Genomic DNA, 20587 nt, shown 5'->3' with positions numbered 1-20587 from the left:
TTCTCACGAGATACCCTCTCTCTTTCAACAGTCTCAGGGGATACTCTCTGTCTTACTCCCATCTCGGGGGGGTACCCTCCGGCTTACCTCCATCTCATGCGATACCCTCTATCTTACTACAATGTTAGGAGATACCCTCCGTCTTACTCCCTTCTCACGAGATACCCTCTCTCTTACAACAGTCTCAGGGGATACTCTCTGTCTTACTCCCATCTCGGGGGGTACCCTCCGGCTTACCTCCATCTCATGCGATACCCTCTATCTTACTACAATGTTAGGAGATACCCTCTGTCATACTCTCATCTCAGGGGTTAGATATCCTCTGTTTTACTCCCATTTCTTCGGACACCCTCCGATCTTTCTCCGATCTCATGGGATACCCACTGCCTTTTTTCCATCGCTTGGGATACCCTCTGTCTTACTTCCATCTCAGGGGATACCCTCTGTCTTACTCCCATCTCGGGAGGTACCCTCCGCCTTACCTCCATCTCATGCGATACCCTTTATCTTACTACAATGTTAGGAGATACCCTCAGTCTTACTCCCATCTCACGAGATACCCTCTCTCTTACAACAGTCTCAGGGGATACTCTCTGTCTTACTCCCATCTCAGGGGATACCCTTTGTCTCACTTTCATCCCAGAGGATACCCTCTGTCATACTCCCATCTCAGGGGATACCCTGTGTCATACTCCGATCTCAGGGGATACACTCTGTCTTACTCCCATCTCAGGGGATACCCTCTGTCATACTCCCATCTCAGGGGTTACTCTCTGTCTTACATCCATCTCATGGGATACTCTCTATCTTACTACAATGTTAGGATATACCCTCCGTCTTACTCCCTTCTCACGAGATACCCTCTCTCTTTCAACAGTCTCAGGGGATACTCTCTGTCTTACTCCAATCTCGGGGGGGTACCCTCCGGCTTACCTCCATCTCATGCGATACCCTCTATCTTACTACAATGTTAGGAGATACCCTCAGACTTACTCCCATCTCACGAGATACCCTCTCTCTTACTTCCATCTCAGGGGATGCCCTTTGTCTCACTTCCACCCAGAGGATACCCTCTGTCATACTCCCATCTCAGGGGATACCCTCTGTCATACCCCGATCTCAGGGGATACCCTCCGTCATACTCCCATCTCAGGGGATACTCTCTGTCATACTCCCATCTCAGGGGATACTCTCTGTCTTACTCCCATCTCAGGGGATACTCTCTGTCATACTCCCATCTCAGGGGATACCCTCTGTCATACTCCCATCCATGGGATACTCTCTGTCTTACATCCACCTCATGGGATACTCTCTATCTAACTACAATGTTAGGAGATACCCTCCGTCTTACTCCCTTCTCACGAGATACCCTCTCTCTTACAACAGTCTCAGGGGATACTCTCTGTCTTACTTTCATCCCAGAGGATACCCTCTGTCATACTCTCATCTCAGAGGTTAGATATCCTCTGTTTTACTCCCATTTCTTCGGACACCCTCCGATCTTTCTCCGATCTCATGGGATACCCACTGCCTTTTTTCCATCGCTTGGGATACCCTCTGTCTTACTTCCATCTCAGGGGATACCCTCTGTCTTACTCCCATCTCTAGGGATACCGACTGTCTTACTCCCATCTCAGGGGATACCCTTTATCTTACTTCCATCCCAGAGGATACCCTCTGTCATACTCCCATCTCAGGGGATACTCTCTCTCTTACTGCCATCTCAGGGGATACCCTTTGTCTCACTTCCATCCCAGAGGATACCCTCTGTCATACTCCCATCTCAGGGATACCCTCTGTCATACCCCGATCTCAGGGGATACTCTCTGTCTTACTCTCATCTCAGGGGATACCCTCTGTCATACTCCCATCTCAGGGGATACTCTCTGTCTTACTTCCATCTCATGGGATACCCTCTATCTTACTACAATGTTAGGAGATACCCTCCGTCTTACTCCCTTCTCACGAGATACCCTCTCTCTTACAACAGTCTCAGGGGATACTCTCTGTCTTACTTTCATCCCAGAGGATACCCTCTGTCATACTCTCATCTCAGGGGTTAGATATCCTCTGTTTTACTCCCATTTCTTCGGACACCCTCCGATCTTTCTCCGATCTCATGGGATACCCACTGCCTTTTTTCCATCGCTTGGGATACCCTCTGTCTTACTTCCATCTCAGGGGATACCCTCTGTCTTACTCCCATCTCTAGGGATACCGACTGTCTTACTCCCATCTCAGGGGATACCCTTTATCTTACTTCCATCCCAGATGATACCCTCTGTCATACTCCCATCTCAGGGGATACTCTCTCTCTTACTGCCATCTCAGGGGATACCCTTTGTCTCACTTCCATCCCAGAGGATACCCTCTGTCATACTCCCATCTCAGGGATACCCTCTGTCATACCCCGATCTCAGGGGATACTCTCTGTCTTACTCTCATCTCAGGGGAAACCCTCTGTCATACTCCCATCTCAGGGGATACTCTCTGTCTTACTTCCATCTCATGGGATACCCTCTATCTTACTACAATGTTAGGAGATACCCTCTGTCTTACTCCCTTCTCACGAGATACCCTCTCTCTTACAACTGTCTCAGGGGATACTCTCTGTCTTACTCCCATCTCGGGAGGTACCCTCCGCCTTACCTCCATCTCATGCGATACCCTTTATCTTACTACAATGTTAGGAGATACCCTCAGTCTTACTCCCATCTCACGAGATACCCTCTCTCTTACAACAGTCTCAGGGGATACTCTCTTTCTTACTCCCATCTCAGGGGATACCCTTTGTCTCACTTTCATCCCAGAGGATACCCTCTGTCATACTCCCATCTCAGGGGATAGATACCCTCTGTTTTACTCCCATTTCTTGGGACACCCTCCGATCTTTCTCCGATCTCACCCACTGCCTTTTTGTCCATCGCTCGGGATACCCTCTGTCTTACTCCCATCTCTAGGGATACCGACTCTCTTACTCCCATATCATGGGATTCCCTCTGTCCTACTCCCATCTCAGGGGATACCCTCTATCTTTTTCCCATCTAAGGGGATACCCTTTGTCTCACTTCCATCCCAGAGGATACCCTCTGTCATACTCCCATCTAAAGAGATACGTATACCCTCGGTTTTACTCCCATTTCTTGGGATACCCTCCGAACGTTCTCCGATCTCATGGGATACCCACAGCCTTATTTCCATCGCTTGGGATACAATCTGTCTTACTTCCATCTGAGGGGATACTCTATATCTCACTCCCATCGCAGGGGATACCGACTGTCTTACTCCCGTTTTAGGGGATACCCTGTGTCTTACTTCAATCTCAGGAGATACCTTCTGTCTTACTTCATACATAGGGGATACCTTTGTCTTACTCCTATTTCAGGGGATATCCTCTGTCTAACTACCATCTCTTGGGATACCCTGCGCCTTACTCCCATCTCTTGGATACCCTCTGTCTCACTCCAATCTCAGCGGATACCCTCTGTCTTACTCCCATTTCAGGGGACAGATACCCTCTGTTTTACTTACTGTCTTACTTCATACGTAGGATATGCCTTTCTCTTACTCCAATCTCAGGGAATACCCTCTGTCTTTCTTCCATCTCAGGGGATACCCTCTGCCTTACATCCAATTCAGGGGATACTATCTGTCTTACTCAAAACTCTTGGGATACCCTTTGTCTTACTCCCATCTTAGGGGATACCCTCTGTCTTACTACCATCTCTGAGGATACCCTCAGTCTTACTCCCATCTTAGGGGATACTGATTCTCTTACTACCATCTCAGGGGATACCCTCCGTCTTACTCCCATCTCAGGGAATATCCTCTAACTTACTACATACGTAGGGGATAGTTTTGTCTTACTCCCATCTCAGGGGATACCCTCTGTCCTACTCCCATCACAGGGGATACTCTCTGTCTTACTCTCATCTCAGGGGATGCCCTCTGTCTTACTCCAATCTCAGGGGATACCCTATGTCTTACTCCCATCTCAGGGGATACCCTCTGTCTCCCTTTTATCGCAGAGGATAACCTCTGTCTTACTACCATCTCAGGGGATACCCTATATCTCACTCCCATCTCAGGGGAAACTCTCTGTCTTACTCCCAACGCAGGAGATACCCTGCCTTATGCCCATCTCAGAAGATACCCTCTGTCTTACTTCAATCTCAGGGGATACCCTGTGTCTTATTCCCATCTCAGGAGATACCCTCTGTCTTATCCCCATCTCAGAAGAGACCCCCTCTCCTCCTACCATCTCTGGGAATACCCCCTGTCCTCCTCCCATCTCTGGGAATACCCTCTGTTCTACTCCAATCTCTGGGAATACCCTCTGTCCTACTCCCATCTCTGGGGATACCCGCTGTCTTATTCCATATCAGGAGATATCCTCTGTCTTACTCCTATCTCAGAGGATACCCACTCTCTTACTACAATGTCAGGAGATACCCTCCGTCTTACGAACATCTCTGGAAATACCCTCTCTCTTACTACCATCACAGGGGATACTCTCTCTCTTACTCCTATCTCAGGAGATACCCTCTGTCTTATCCACTGAATAAGGGGATAACCTCTGTCTTTCTCTAATCTTATTGGATACCCTCTCTCCTACTCCCATCTCAGGAAATACCCACAGTCTTATTCCCATCGCAGGAGATACTCTGTCTTACGCCCATCTCAGGAAATATCCTCTGTCTTACTTCAATTTCAGGGGATACCCTCTGTCTTACTTTAATCTCAGGGGATACCCTCTGTCTTATTCCCATCTCAGGAAATACCCTCTGTCTTACTTCAATCTCAGGGGATACCCTCTGTCTTATTCCCATCTCAGGAAATACCCTCTGTCTTCTGCCCATCTCAGAAGATACCCTCTGTCCTACTCCCATCTCTGGGAATACCCGCTGTCTTATTCCATCTCAGGAGATACCCTCTGTCCTACTTCAATCTCAGAGGATACCCACTCTCTTACTCCAATGTTAGGAAATACCTTCAGTCTTACTCCTATCTCAGAGGATACCCTCTCTCTTACTACAATGTTAGGAGATACCCTCAGTCTTACTCCTATCTCAGAGGATACCCTCTCTCTTACTACAATATTAGGAGATACCCTCCGCCTTACTCCCATCTCACGAGAAACCCTCTCTCTTACAACAGTCTAAGGGGATACTCTCTGTCTTACTCCCATCTCAGGGGATACCCTTTGTCTCACTGCCATCCCAGAGGATACCCTCTGTCATACTCCCATCTCAGGGGATAACCTCTCTCTTAGTACAAAGTAAGGAGATACCCTCTGTCCTACTCCCATCTCTGGGGATACCCTCCGTCTTACTCCTATCTCAGAGGATACCCTCTCTCTTACTACAATGTTAGGAGATACCCTCAGTCTTACTCCTATCTCAGAGGATACCCTCTCTCTTACTACAATATTAGGAGATACCCTCCGTCTTACTCTCATCTCACGAGATACCCTCTCTCTTACAATTGTCTCAGGAGATACTCTCTGTCTTACTCCCATCTCAGGGGATACCCTCTGTCTTAATCCCATCTCTGGGATAACCTCTGTCTCACTCCCATCTCAGAGGATAACCTCTGTCTTACTCCCATCACTGGGGATAACCTCTGTCTTATTCCCATCTCAGGGGGTAACCTCTGTACTACTACCATATCTGGGTATACCCTCTGTCTTACTCCCATCTCAGGGGATACCCTCTGTCTTACTTCAATCACAGGGGATACCCTCTGTATTACTTCCATCTCAGGGGATACCCTCTGTCTTAATCCCATCTGCCTTACATACATCTCAAGGGATACCGGCTGTCTTATTTTCATCTCTTGGGATACCCTCTGTCTTACCTTCATCTCTATTGAGGCCCTCTGTCTTACTCCCATCTCAGGGGATACCCTCTGTCTTACTCCCATCACAGGGGATACCCTTTGTCTTACCTTCATCTCTATGGAGGCCCTCTGTCTTACTCCCATCTCAGGGGATACCCTCTGTATTACTTCCATCTCAGGGGATACCCTCTGTCTTAATCCCATCTGCCTTACATACATCTCAAGGGATACCCTCTGTCTAACCTTCATCTCTATGGAGGCCCTCTGTCTTACTCCCATCTCAGGGGATACCCTCTGTCTTATCTAAATCTGTAGGGATACCCCCTGTCTTACTTCCATTTCATATTACTTTCATCTCTTGCCCTGCCTCTAACTTTCATCTCTGAGGATACCCTCTGTCTTATTTCCATCTCTGTAGATACCATCTGCCTTAGATACATCTCAATGGATGCCCGCTGTCTTATTTTCATCTCTGAGGATACCCTCTGTCTTACCTTCATCTCTATGGGGGCCATCCGTTTTACCTGAATCTCAGGGGATACTCTCCATCTTACCCCCATTTGAGGGGATACCCTCTGTCTTCCCTTCATATTAGGGGATACCCTCCGTCTTACTCCCATTTCAGGGGATACCCTCTGTGTTATTTCCATATCAGGGGATACCCTCTGTCTTACTCCCATCTCAGGGGATAACCTATGTCTTACTCCCATCTCTGGGGATACCATCTATATATCTTATGTCCATCTCTGGAGATAGAATCTGCCTTACATACATCTAAAGGGATACCCGCTGTCTTATTTTCTTCTCAGGTGATACCTTCTGTCTTACTCCCATCTCAGGGGATACCCTCTGTCTTCCCTTCATATTAGGGGATACCCTCCGTCTTACTCCCATTTCAGGGGACACCCTCTGTGTTATTTCCATATCAGGGGATACCCTCCGTCACCTTCATCTCATTGGATAACCTCTGTCTTATATTAATCTGTAGGGATACCCTCTGTCTTACTTCTATTTCAGGGGATACCCTCAGTCTTACTTCCATCTCTGGGGATACCCTCTGTATTACTTTCATCTCTGGTCATGCTTTCGGTATAAGGAATAAACGCTATGTATTTAGCTCACCAAGTTTCGCTAAATAGATTGCATATTCCTAATGAAGTATAGTTTCCATCCCCCAAAACACTCGCGTGATAACCTCTATATACTTACCGTCACATATTCGTACACCGTCACAACAACACTCAATATGGGAAGACATAACCTCCACCTTTACTTCCCTCGCACCAGTGATGCTACTTTCGATCATGACTTCGCAATCTACACTGTCAAAATAAGGACCGTTCCCGAAGTTGGGCGTCACAACTTCCTGGACAGTGGTGTCAGCAGAAACCAGACTCGGTAGAGTACAGACTGCAACAGACATATGGCACACATAGTAATATAGTCATGAAAGTAATACACTTTCATTTGCATCGGGTTATATTACCCTGGCAATGAATATGATTCCAGACATCAATGCCAGAGAACAATCAGTGCACTCAGCCTAAAGCACTCAGGTAAGATAGATGCTTTCGTCTGTCCCTTATCAATAATGCACATTTGTATCAAGCACTGGCCATTACAATAGACAATTCAAGGGGATACTTCTCGAGAACAATTGGGCATTTTGTTTTTGATTGTAGCTTTGTCGACCAGTCGTGCAGTTTATCGGGTAGTTCATACATAAAGCTTACCCAAATGTCTCAAGGTGTGGTAACGGTCAACAGTCCATAAGAACAGGGAACCTGGCATATGCAAATGAGCCACAACACAAGAGAGGGTTCACAAGCAAGTTCCAATGGTCAGTAGCGAGTGTGTCCAGTTCATGCATTGATGCAGACATGGCACCTTCGCCTCATTGATTGTCGAGTCCTTTTCTAATGATATCGTCATGTCCTTTGGACTCTACAAATGAAACATTCTTCATTTGGAACGTGGCAAGGTAGAAATGTTAAGATCAGTCAGTATACCTGTGGGAAGAGGGTGGAGGGGGGATTTATTGACCATCTCGTGAAAGGTCAGGCCTAGACATACTTAGGGAAGCAGATTAGGGACAAACTCCAGAATGCCTGTATCAAGAAGAAACTTCGAGCAGAGTACAAATGTAGACTCAAGAAAATCTGGAGTTCAGAGCTGAAGTAAAAGCCACAAATACTTATGCTGTACCCAATATCCTGTTGGTGTTGTTATTAGACGAAACAAGAATATTGACGGCATTGACACTCTCACACGAAGGATCATGTCAGACAATAGATCCAACTACCCCTCACTCTTCCCTCAATCGCTTATATTTACCAATCGTAATGACAGGGCGTGGTTTGTTTAACGTTGAGGCTCTTCAGGATAAATATGTTTTGTGCACTTTGCACACATCTATTTGTCTCATGATCCTCTTGTGAAGCATGTCAAGACTAATTATGAAAACAAGGCATTCCACCGTATTCGTATACGAGCCAAAGATGTGGGACATAATCTCAATGTCAATGTTGATTTTGTTAATGCTTCTGTACTGCTTGACGGTACAGAAATTGGTGTAAACCAAGTGAAGTGCCATATCAAATTGTTTTCAATAGGAGGCTATCGGAACGAACACTGCATCGAGTTGATGTGCAGTGTGTTCAGAAAATGACCAACCCTGAAGAGTCCTTCACATGAATGAAGTCGTCTGGCCTGAAAAATTAAAACAGGAGCCTTTCTGTTTGCTGCTCAAGATCGGTCACTTCCACTCGAAACCGTCAATATAGGATTTTGCATCAAAATGTTAGTGTGAAATGTAGATTATGTTATGAAATTAATGAGACTGTCAAACACATTGTCAGTGGATGGCAAGCTTTGGCAAAAAAACATTATCTTAAGTGATATGATGGAGTGGCTCGATGATTGTATTACCGTCTTCGCCATGCTTGTGGTTTTGACACAGAGGTCAATCTAGGGTTCGGCCAAGAATATGTAGAGGGCGTCATGGAAAATGATAAATACAAAATTCTTAGGAATAGGCCCGTATCCAGTCCAACAAACCTGATCTCGTCCTTTTTAATAAATCCAATGTAATCATTTATATCATTGAATTGTCTGTCCCTTTTGACACTAATGTTATTGACAAGATTGAGGAAAACATGGCAAATATGCGGACCTCACTTTCGCAATGTCACGCTTGCATCCCAAGTACCAAGCTGTCTGACTCCCCATTGTTCTCGGTGCCTAAGGTTTGGCACCTCCCAATCTGTTATCTGACATTTGGTGAGTACATGGGTTTTCTGCCAGGAATACAGGCCTTCCGCCAATCTGGATAATGCAGAATGCTGCAGTGTTGTTTCTCCAAAACGTTCTCGGTGAGTTCGAGTAGGTAGCGCTTCCTTGGAGCGGTCCCATTCACAGTCTGGGCTTTTGTAAAGGGACGAGGGCCCTGGGCTGATTAAGAACAAAACGTGATTTTTCTTGTAGGGTAGACAGTCTTGGGACAGGGTTTATTCCAATTCCGCTTCCTCTTTTTAGGTTTGAGCATTCTACCAATGACAACATCATGCACTGACTTAACCCACGCTGAAAAACATTAAAAATGTTCTATTTTGTGGCCTATGTTTTGGCTGGAAAGAAAATGGTTTTGAGTGTTTCTTTTACATGAGTTTGACTGAAATCATCCATGGAGAAGTATGACAGAAGAATATGACTTATTGGTGATTATTCTCTTGTCATCACATACAACAAGGTACACGGTCATTAAAAATGATACTTCACTAATTGTTCTGATAACTTAAAAAAAACTGTAAGGAAATCCCTATCGTATCCATACATTGGGTATGATGTCTTTCATGCAAATAATGACCACATCCCCTCCCCTAAGATCACTGAGCTACTCTAGCTTGTTACTCTGGATCAAAAACACCACACCTTTAACCTGTTTCAAGTTCCCATTTTAAGTTAACATGTTGTGAAAACAATTTTTGACGGACCTCGTTTTTGGGTTAAATATCCTAGTTAACGTGAGAGAATGAGTGAGTGAAGGGAAAAAGCCGGAATTGATGCAGGTTGACAAACTGGGGACGCACACGAGCCCTAGTTGGGTGCTGATGATTAACTCTGTGTTTTTTCGGTTCATTGGGGCACAGTGGATTCTTGCAAAAGTTTGCACATCGGTTTTCTTAGTCATACCTCAAAATGGACCGAAAAGAATCAATCCTTATAAATAGGTTCGATATTACATTATGTGTTATGCATACCCAATTAATGAAAAACAGTTATATTAATCAAAGCAGACACAAAATATTACGAGATTGATTAAAATGTCCTGCATAGGAATACATATTGTGACGTGACAGAATCAAGTTTGGATGATGAATGCATGACTTTAGATAATACAGGTGAGCAGAAAGGCAATTCCATCAACAGCAAAATTGGGATTCCCACATATTCCGTAGTGGTGAAAGTAGTCCGCCTCGGTGGGCATGGCTTATTTTTTTTTACATTCATTTGGAAATGAATACTATTGAACACGTGACCATTTCAGCTAAATAGGATGCCGGAATTACAATGAACGCAACAAAGGTTTAAACATAATCAGGTGAATCTCTTTTTGTCTGTGATCAGCGGATCCTGTCAAATGCACAACCTTATACAAATGGGCTCCCAGTTTCCCAAATACTAAACACTATGGCTACGACTTACTGTTCTCTTCGAAGTCTACCTCTTGATACGTCATGACAAATGTCGAATTTGTGAATAAGAAATTAACTCTCACGTAGACAGATCCATTGTAAACGTAGGTGGGTGCGCCTCCGGCCGCTATCGTATTTGTGATGACTGCTGCAAGCCTCTGCCTGTTGACTGACGGATCTATACAAGAATGAACAATACTTAAAATCAAGCACAATCTATCTCAATGGCACGGCTGTTTTGTAGGGATAATTTGCATAATTTTATATTGATTAATGTTGTCTGACATCATCATTCACTCGCAGCGATGTATATTCTCCTAAATCACAGTGGTGACAGAGAAGATGACAAGAATACGAATACAAAATTACACAGCAATGAAACATGAGTGAAGCGTACTCAATCCGATGTGGAGCTGTTTAAGCAGCATTTTATAACAACAGAACCTCCCGGTTAGTTTTAATAGACAACCATGTATATATTGCTGGGGATATAGTAATCTGTCCCTGGAACCTCATTGGCCGACAATAATGCCACTTAATTAGTTGAAATGAAATGAATTCTAATGAGAGGGTGAGATAAATTTTAAGTCACATCGTCAACATTCATCCATATGGTGGCTATCAAGGGTTAAACATAATAAATACATTGAGGCTTATATTTAAACCTGCCCAAAAAGGACAGTAGTGAATGAGTGAGTGAGTGAGTATGGTTTTACGCGGCTTTTAGCAGTATTCCAGCAATATCACGGCGGGGGAAACCAGAAATGGGCTTCACGCATTGTACCATGTCGGGAATCAAACCCGGGTCTTCGGCGTGACGAGCGAACGTTTTAACCAATAGGCTACCCACGACCACCCCACGAAGGACAGTATAATAACTGGACGTATCACAGAAAAAGATTTACAACTAGTATGGAATCATAAAATGGACATCACTGTATATAACAATACCTTAAAAATAGATCGACAACAGTTGAAGGTAGATCAGCATACTTTGGATCATGGAGATTCTTAATATACACATGCACACAAGTTAAGCGCCACCCACCATATTTGTGACCTTTTACTTTTGGCACTTAATGATGACTATTATAACGAGATGTACGATTGTTATAAGCCGTATATGTAAACCTCATGTGATGCAAAAGTTGTCCCAAAGAAAGCTTATCTTGTGTTCCAAAAGAATATGAGCAGAAAGGAATTTCACCGAAGACCAGAAATTGAAGGATTAGAAAACATTGAAAAACTTTTATTGCCATGTAACTGTCATGATATCAGCAGACCATATCAGGTGTCACATAGACACCCTAGGGAGTGCATAGTCTATTGCACGACAGAAACGTCAGTAACGTGTGTATGATCCATCGACATTGACCACAGCTTCAACCCTACGACTCATACTCATTACAAGTAGTTGAATGCTTCTCTGAGGCAAACGGATCCATTCTTCATGAAGTCCGGCTTCAAGTCCAGCGAGATTTTGAACTGAGGGATCACGATGTCTGATTTTCTGGCCAAGAATGTCCCAGAGATGCTCAATCGGATTAAGATCCGGACTACAGGCCGGCCAAGGAAGAGTGGCAATAGCTTCTTGACGCAAATAAGCAAAAACTGCTGGAGATCTGTGTGGTCTAGCATTGTCGTCCATGTAAACAGGTCTTGTCTGAAGAGGATGGTTGTCAAAATGGGGAACTACCACTTGACGAAGAACGACATCTTGGTATTGTTGGCCATTCAGGCTTCCACGATTTGTCACCAGCGGAAGTTTGCCGCCAAAGGAAACACAACCCCATATCATGACAGACCCCTCGCAACATGCTAAGGTCTTCTAGATGTTCCTTGGTACAAAACGAGTGTTATGTTGCCTCCAAACACGTATTCGACCATCAACAGTTCGTAGCAGCATTTGACACTCGTCAGATCAATGGATCCTTCTCCAGTTGGCCAAGTTCGATCGACTACGGGCACGACACCATATCAGACGATTCCGCATGTGCCTCTCAGTCAGTTGAGGACGTTTTACTGGTCTTCTGGCGTTATGACCAGCCGCTCTGAGGCGATGCCTTATGGTCATCGTCGATAGTCTCTGATGGGTAATCCACTGAAGTCTTAAATCTGTTGAAGTGGCAAACGGATTTCGCCTGACTATCCTGAAAAGACGTCTATCCTCTCTGTTAGAGGTCTTTCGTGGCCTACCAGACCTGAGCCTGTCATTGACATCATTGGTTTGACCATGTTTGACAATCAAACGAGTGATAACACTGTGATGACGACCCATTTGTCTTGCAATAGCCCTACATGACATGCCAGCATTGTTCATGCCTATCACTTGCCATCTTTCAGCGTTCGTTAACTTTCTCCTCACTGTGGCTGATTTTTAACCTCTATTGGAAGGGGAATCTCACACAGGAGCAAAATGCAACCACGTGTCTGAAACTGGAATTTTTCTATTTATAGGGCAGGGGAACTGCAGCAACACATAAAGCAAGCTTTCCTTGTTGTATCTGGACAAATATGGGTTCATGAAACTATTGAAGCCTAATTCAGCCATACATCATCATATTTCGTATTTCTGATTCCCACACGTGAAATCAAGAGACTATGAATATGGTGGCGCTTAACTTTTGTGCATGTGTATATATGATGTCTTGAAATTCATTTAGTTATCCCTTGTGATGGATAAATCTATAGTCAAACAGAACATGTGTGGAAGACAAAATAGAGAATCTGAAAAACTGATTAACTGTTAATGTTTAGTTTGGTTGTTGATATATTTTAGTGCTGTTGAAGTAGAATCGTTTCTGCTGTAAAATTGAACAGTTATCTGGTAATCTGGATGCGATAGTCCTGGATCCAACGATGGTGGCACTGGCAAATCATCAGAAGTTGAAACTAGATCTGTGTCAACGTTCCTTCAATTACTTTTGTAACGAGAATCAGAGATTTGTTGGGAAGCCATGATGAAAGAAAACAGATATGACAACCCTACTCCCCACCCACCATGGAGTGTCAACATACACTATAGAGCTACAGGCGTGCTATACGCAAGCTATATCAACATAGGTAGCTAATAATGTCAAACAGAATAAAAGTCAGATTTGTTCTGCCTTTTAACAGTCATTTGAAGACAATTGGAACCTGGAGGTCAGTAATGCCAGTTTGGCAAATGCGCCACTGCCTTCTGGCATAGGACTCTAGGCAAGGTTGTCATGTACCACATTTACTGTGTGATATACTTATATCATCAAAATTGAAATGCACAGGGCACGGTATGATCAGCCGATTGATAGAACCGGGCCCATTCTACCACCTGTCTAGATGAAGTAAGGATCAAAGTGAAGTGTTGGGCAAAAGGAACACCTGTTCCTGGCTCCAGTGCCTTCAACCACCAGACTCCCTTCCTCCACCGACACAGGGGCGCAACCCATGGCAAACAATGTGCCCAATTCGGTCGCCTCTTACGACCAGCAATGAGGTGCTGAGGACACATTCTATTCGACCCCGGGTCCCCACTGGGGAAATGAATTATAACGTCGCTGTCAAGATTATTCCATTAATATAGCAACGTTTCTGCACGTGTACATGTGTGTTGCTGCTTGTACTAGCCTGGAATTATACTGGTTTTATTGTGCTCGCCCACTGAGATGTCGCAGTTTAACATGGTAGCCTCACTCAGTCACAATCCACTGACTCTGAGTCGACCAGTCCTTGTGTTATTCCCTGTGTGGCGGGATCCAGGCAGGGAAACAGAGCTGCCATCTTTAAAAATCGTTTGGTATGACATGGCCAGGAGATTGAACAATTGAACAACTCTCAAGGCGAACACCCTGCCCACTACACCCCTCCTCTGCCCACTAAGCAATTTCCAAGATACGTTTGTGTTTTCACTCACCATTCGCATATAGCTTAATAATATGGGCCGTGCCATTAAATCTGGTGAAATCAAGTTTCAAAGAGGAACCAGCTGGCACGGTGATTTGTACTGTACATTGTGAAGATAACCCATCTGTGTTCTGGAGTGTCTGGGGCGTTGAGTTGGCAACTAGCACTGATCCACTACCACAAACTGGGAAAAAAAAACATTATTATCTGATTATTATCCTAAAAGTTAAATATATAACTTTATTTTCAGTTTAAGGTATTGAATAAAGTGACATGCGGTCTTCTAGGTTGTAGGACTTTGGCATTTTATTTTGATTTTAAGGCGCCATCATAATTAATACACCATCTAATACAGTCAAGCCTAAAAGACAGGAAAGTGACACAGCATCCAGGTTTATTTTTTCTTAATTATCCTCGAGTCTGATATTCACACGTAAGTCTTCAGAATTATTTATAATAACATAAAATATGTATGTGTACAACTTTTAACATTCCAGTTTCTCATAAATACCATTTAAGAAATAGACAATTTTAAAATGGTTTAGTTCTCATCCCAGTGACCTGATCGAAAAAGACCCAGAAAAACAACACACTAAAGTAGAAATAATAGCAGGCTGGCTACTTACTGTCGACCTGTGCTCCTGCATCCAACACTAGCACCCAGACTGAAACACACAGCTTTAGGAGGATCAGCATCTACGGGAACATAAACATTATAATGATAATGATGATGATAGTTGTTTATGATGATGATGATCACCATATGTTAACGTCTTTTGGTATGACGAGGTCGGGGACCATGGCGTGATTAACAAGGAGGCCTTTCATGATTGAATTTTATCGTGCACTATTGCACATATTTATTTATCTGAAGATCCTCTTGTGAAGCATGTCAAGACTGAAAACAAGTCATTCAATATTTTTCCTAAACGACCCATTGATGTAGTACTGAATATCAATGTTAATGTTTATTTTGTTGATGGTGCTGGACGGTACAGAAATAAGTGTCAACCAAGCGAAGTGCCATATCAAATCGACCAAGAATCAGTCACTTCCCACTAGAAAACGTCAATGTGTGATTTTGTATCAAAGTGGATGTTCAACTTGACACAAAGGCATGGTTCGATCCTCTTGTTACCGTCATCGCAGGATCGCCTTTTTGGTTTTGACTCCGAGACCATCAATGGTACGACGCAGAATATGTAGAGGGTGTAATGAAAAATGATAATTACATATAAAATTCTTTGAATTACGCCCACATACATGATCATGTTTTCACTGCAGTTTAATGTATGAGAACACAAGAAAGTACGTATTTGTCAGTCATTCAAATCTCGGTTTCAGCAAAAGTTTTCGTATCTATTTTTAGTATAAATTGTTAGGTGAGTGAGTGTGAGTTGTCAAGTTCAGGTGCTTAAAATGCACTTCAATGAATCCTTGGAGTTTGTAACCTTGAGAAACGTTGTAACGTTATTAATACGAAAATCAGAAGAATAGCAGTAAAGCATATATTTTGTGACAGGAAGTAGCATGTTCGAGGTAAAGTTTACGCTTTGTTTATCATGAAAAGCCTGACAGTGATGACATTTCCTCAAAACATGACAAAGTGCCTATCAGTCACAACATGAGAGATATTTACCACTAATGTGTGTACCGAACTCTCGAACCTATTCTCCGATCACGACCACCTCACCATAAAAATACATATAGATTTGGACCTGTGAAGATCAGGGTTAGAACAGATCTTCAGCAACCAACGCTTACGTTAGAGGCGACTAACGGGATCGTGTTGCTTGTCAGGCTTGCAGACTTGGTTGATTGGATGCATGTCATCTTATCTCAATTGTATGGATTGATGTTCGTGATGTCAATCACTGGATTGTCAGGTCCGGACTTGATTTTTTTTTTGCATGACCTCCGTCATATAGCTGGTATATTGCTGAGTGAGGCGTTAAACAACAAAACAGACAAACAAAGCATATAAATTCAACCGCTTATTTCAAATTCGAGATAAAAATACAAAGCGCCATATGGAACTCGGATTCGGTCCCAATCTGACTTTACATTAGAACTGTGTACCATGATATCGAAGTTTGAATTTGCCTCCGTGACAGCTTTAAGAAATCTTAATTAGAATTTTACTTAACTGTAAACAGTTCTCCTCGATACAAGATGAGGAATCTTAATGGAGACAAAGAAAGTGATCATTTGTAACATTGTCAAACTTAGCTTCATCCACAGAAACCAAAACTGAAATTCAACTCAATCAGCTGTTGCCAATCCTTCACTTGTTGTTATCACATTGTTAATTGATTATTACCTGCGAAATACATTTCCTTTAGTGATACATCTATCTGTTTAAAGTTGATATTGACAGCCCGGGCCAAGTCGGACCCAACACAAGCCAATCACTTCTGATAGAGACTATGTTTAGAATGTAGAGGGAAAAGGGCTTCACTTTGAGCACCTTTTTTTCTTTAAGTACCGCGGTGTGGGACACTATAAAGCAGTAAAAAGGTAGATATAATACTAGTCTATAAATGTGAATCCATTTCATGATACATATGTGAGGTTTGATTTGATTTTCACAGCCCCGGCCAAGTAGGACCGAACACTTGCGTAACTGTTGAGAGTATAGGGAGAAGAGGTCTACTTTAACCAACGTGTCTGCTTAAATACGATGAACAGTGACATTATAAAGCGGATTTTACTTATATATAGTACTATCCCAAAAATATAAACGCTATGCCGACAGATGGAAATTGGTATCACGATAGATAGAAGTATTTGATACGTTTCAAATCTTATTTCGTTTAACGATTGCTCTTTTACATGTTACCTAGATCAGCGACGCTTACCAGCAGCTCCACTTACTGGTTTTCAAGCGATATAAACCGAATTACTTCATTATGGTGCACGTTTTTGGTTGGTGATTGTTCAATAATGTTATGTGTGTATGTTGCATAAATAATATGTAGGTATGGTCGCCGATAATGATGTAATTAGCCAATAACACTTTGGCCCGTCTTGGGTCGGGCCAGCGGGTAATACTAAAAACGGATTGTAGAATAATAAAACGAAACGTGCATATTTAGGCAGATCTCAAATGACCACAAACGTTTAGTTTTGCTCATTTAATTGAGCTTGAATCAAAATGCATCTTCAACAATGTAATAAACTGGTAATTATGACTACATACCGTGAGTCCTCGTAGAAAAGTCAGTGTCGTGACTGTGTGTTTTCTTTGATGAGAATGTTTCTCACCAACATTAGCGTGTAGGGGTCCTGGGTAGGAAAGACAGTGTTTTGACTACGCTTTCACTACTCTTCTTTCACTAATTAACGTGTTGGGCATCCCTCTACTAATTCATGTTGAACCAACACAGGATGTTTTCGGGAAGTGGATATTCGCGAATGTCATAGGGCTTACACGACACGTGTTAATAACTGTCCTAGCACTTCTTAAGTTACTAAACATTCTTCATATATCTAAAGACTAATATTATATCAACCTATCTACCACTTTATTGTCTCATATTGGGGTAGTTAAAGAAAACACAGTGCTCAAAGTGAAGCCCTTCTCACTCTACCTTTTCAACATAGCTTCTATCAGTAGTGTTTGGCTTGTGTTGGGTCCGACTTGGACCTGGCTGTCAAAATCAACTTTAAACACACAGATGTATCATCACATGTGTTTACATCTGAAGCTTAGTATTGTATCTACCTATATACAGCTTTATAATGTCACAGTACATCGTATCTAAAGTAAGTTGTGCAGGTTTACCTATCTAGGTTTTTCTGTATTCTTACACATCATCACGTCATACTGTGTATAATTATTTGTTCTTATTCTAATACTGCTCCCATGTTTGTCAGTGGCCAATGATCGTCTGTTTTTTTATGGAATAGTATTTTGCATAGCAATTTTGACAATAAGTAGTATAGGTAATGGTGATTCTGACGCAACCCCACAGGAGCCAGATTTATATACCTATACTGCTACTACAGAGGGAATTTCTTTATGTCAAAATGCTGATGCGATTCAACGATCGTCATGAGTCGTATTAAAAGAAACATGAATATTAATTAATAATGAATAAAATTAACTATCTCCCACGAGGATATTGGAAAGGTATAGGAGCAATACAAAAATTAGCCACTGCGGCTAAGGTATCTAAAGATATGGCCAAGGATTGGTTAAAGAAACAAGCGATGTGGCAAATATACTTACCGGCACCGCGTTATATACCGAGGAAGAAGTTTGATATTTTTACAACGAATGAAGTTCATCATACATACACGAAAATTGGCCAAATTGGTGTCACATATACACTGACGGATCTTCAGACCCGATCTCCAACCACACAGGCTTCGGAGTCCATACCACACAACCAGTTATATCCAAACAATCTTACCGACTCCCTAACAACCAATCTATATTCACGGCCGAACGTATGGGCATGGCCTCAGCCCTGCATAACCAACAATCTAAAGACAACAATAAAATCCTAATTCTCACCGACTCCCTTAGTGGACTACAAGCCCTCCAAAACAAAAATACAAAAAAAACGACCTAAATTAATAAACCAAATACTTAAAAGCTCCAATGACCCAACAAAAGCAGGCAAACAAATAACCTTCTTGTGGATCCCCGCCCACGTAGGAATTTACGGCAACGAAAGCGCCGATAAAGCAGCTAAATTATCTCTCAAAATACCAGAAATAAGCCTAAACCTACCCATCTCAAAATCAGAAATTAAAAGTGTAAACAAACAAAAAATAACCAAAAAATGGCATAACCAATAACAAAACTCAAATAGCCAAATCAAAAAAGTGCTCAGAAAACCACTAGCCAAACCTAAAATCCTACAACCCTAAAACAAATTTGACAGATTAATTACAAAACTCCAAACAGGGCACACTAACCTAAATAACCACCTAAAAAAACTTAAAAGACACACCATAGGCAACTGCCCCCACTGCAAACAACCCGAAAACACAGAACCACACTACAAACCACCCTCAATCTAAATAAGGTTCCTACTCTAGATGAAATACTAAACCCTCAAAAGAAACTAGAAAACTTCAAGGCCCTAGGCGTATTCCTAATCAAAACAGACCTAATTAAGAGCATTTAAAAACTAATTAATCTACCAATCCAAAATCCAATAAACATACAAACACCCACCTCACCCGGCTCCCTCAGTTCCCTCCTCCACCCACCTCGGCATTTATTCCAAATTTAAAAATTCCAAAAATTCAATATAAGCAACCCCTAAAAGACCCCCTCTTGGGTTGCACACACCACTTTCACCCTTTTCGGAATACACTAAATGGTCTGGCCAGGCCCGTGTGCGAAATACGCTACAGTTGGAAAGCGCACGTTAAATCTTCTATATCAGTCAGTCAGTCGCGAGATTATGGGATCAGTAACTAAACTGTTAACAAAGCACGATGTCATAATCAGGCAAGTAGCTAGGTTACCACTACAGCGAACTATTACGTAACCCATCACCCTGTACATATGCCTCATTAAAAAGTGATTTATCAAACTACCACATGCTGATTTTGTTATCTTTTAATCTTCACTAATCCATAAACATGCCACCCCAATTATCTTTTAATCTCCACTAATCCCTAAACATGGCACCCCAGTAGTATTAAACAGAACCAACCGCTAACAAATTAGTATATACCTATGTACATAAACCCATCAACGGTTTTTGATTTAGCATCTGTTAACAGAAGGGTTTACAATGTCAGTGTCATTCTCCAAACACATACGGTAATTATGTACTTACATCTAGGCCCATCATGTCCAGTCTCGCACAGTTTAACAGTGCACGCGGCTAATTTAATTACCTGGCACCTTTCACTTCCTCTCACCTGCTGGGTGTCACAAAGTTTAACTAAGTACAAAATTATAGAGTCGTATTCTATGCAACCACACCGCGTAAATCTAGCTAAATTGCATAAAACCGTATCTAAACAATCTATAAAAATCAATACTGGTCTATGTGATAATACCGTCCAGCCTACCACCAAACAACGCAATCTGCAGCAATCTGCAGCAATCTGCTTCCTCAACCGCACCTGCATGTATCGAGTCGCACACAGAATCCTATGCTATCTCGCAGTAGAGATGTATATCAACTGGGAGCTTTTTAGACACC

General features: G+C 42.6%; 1 protein-coding gene across 2 annotated transcripts in view; it reads right to left on the bottom strand.

Annotated features, from left to right (window-relative positions):
• Positions 1-20301, bottom strand: part of LOC124145110 — a 30897-nt gene extending 10596 nt beyond the window's left edge. For both annotated transcript variants that reach the window (XM_048391222.1, XM_048391223.1), the window contains exons 1-5: positions 20216-20301; positions 15041-15110; positions 14425-14598; positions 10543-10710; positions 7048-7248 (exon numbers count right to left, since the gene is read on the bottom strand). In XM_048391222.1, the coding sequence (XP_048247179.1) occupies positions 7048-7248; positions 10543-10710; positions 14425-14598; positions 15041-15110; positions 20216-20230 (628 nt within the window). In that variant the 5' untranslated portion in view covers positions 20231-20301. The remainder of the gene's footprint in view (positions 1-7047; positions 7249-10542; positions 10711-14424; positions 14599-15040; positions 15111-20215) is intronic.
• Between the last annotated feature and the right edge of the window lie 286 nt (positions 20302-20587).

This window comes from Haliotis rufescens, unplaced genomic scaffold (assembly GCF_023055435.1).
Source record: "Haliotis rufescens isolate VD_foot unplaced genomic scaffold, xgHalRufe1.0.p SCAF_9, whole genome shotgun sequence".
NCBI lineage: Eukaryota > Metazoa > Mollusca > Gastropoda > Lepetellida > Haliotidae > Haliotis > Haliotis rufescens.
This window is presented reverse-complemented; position numbering and strand designations above follow the sequence as displayed.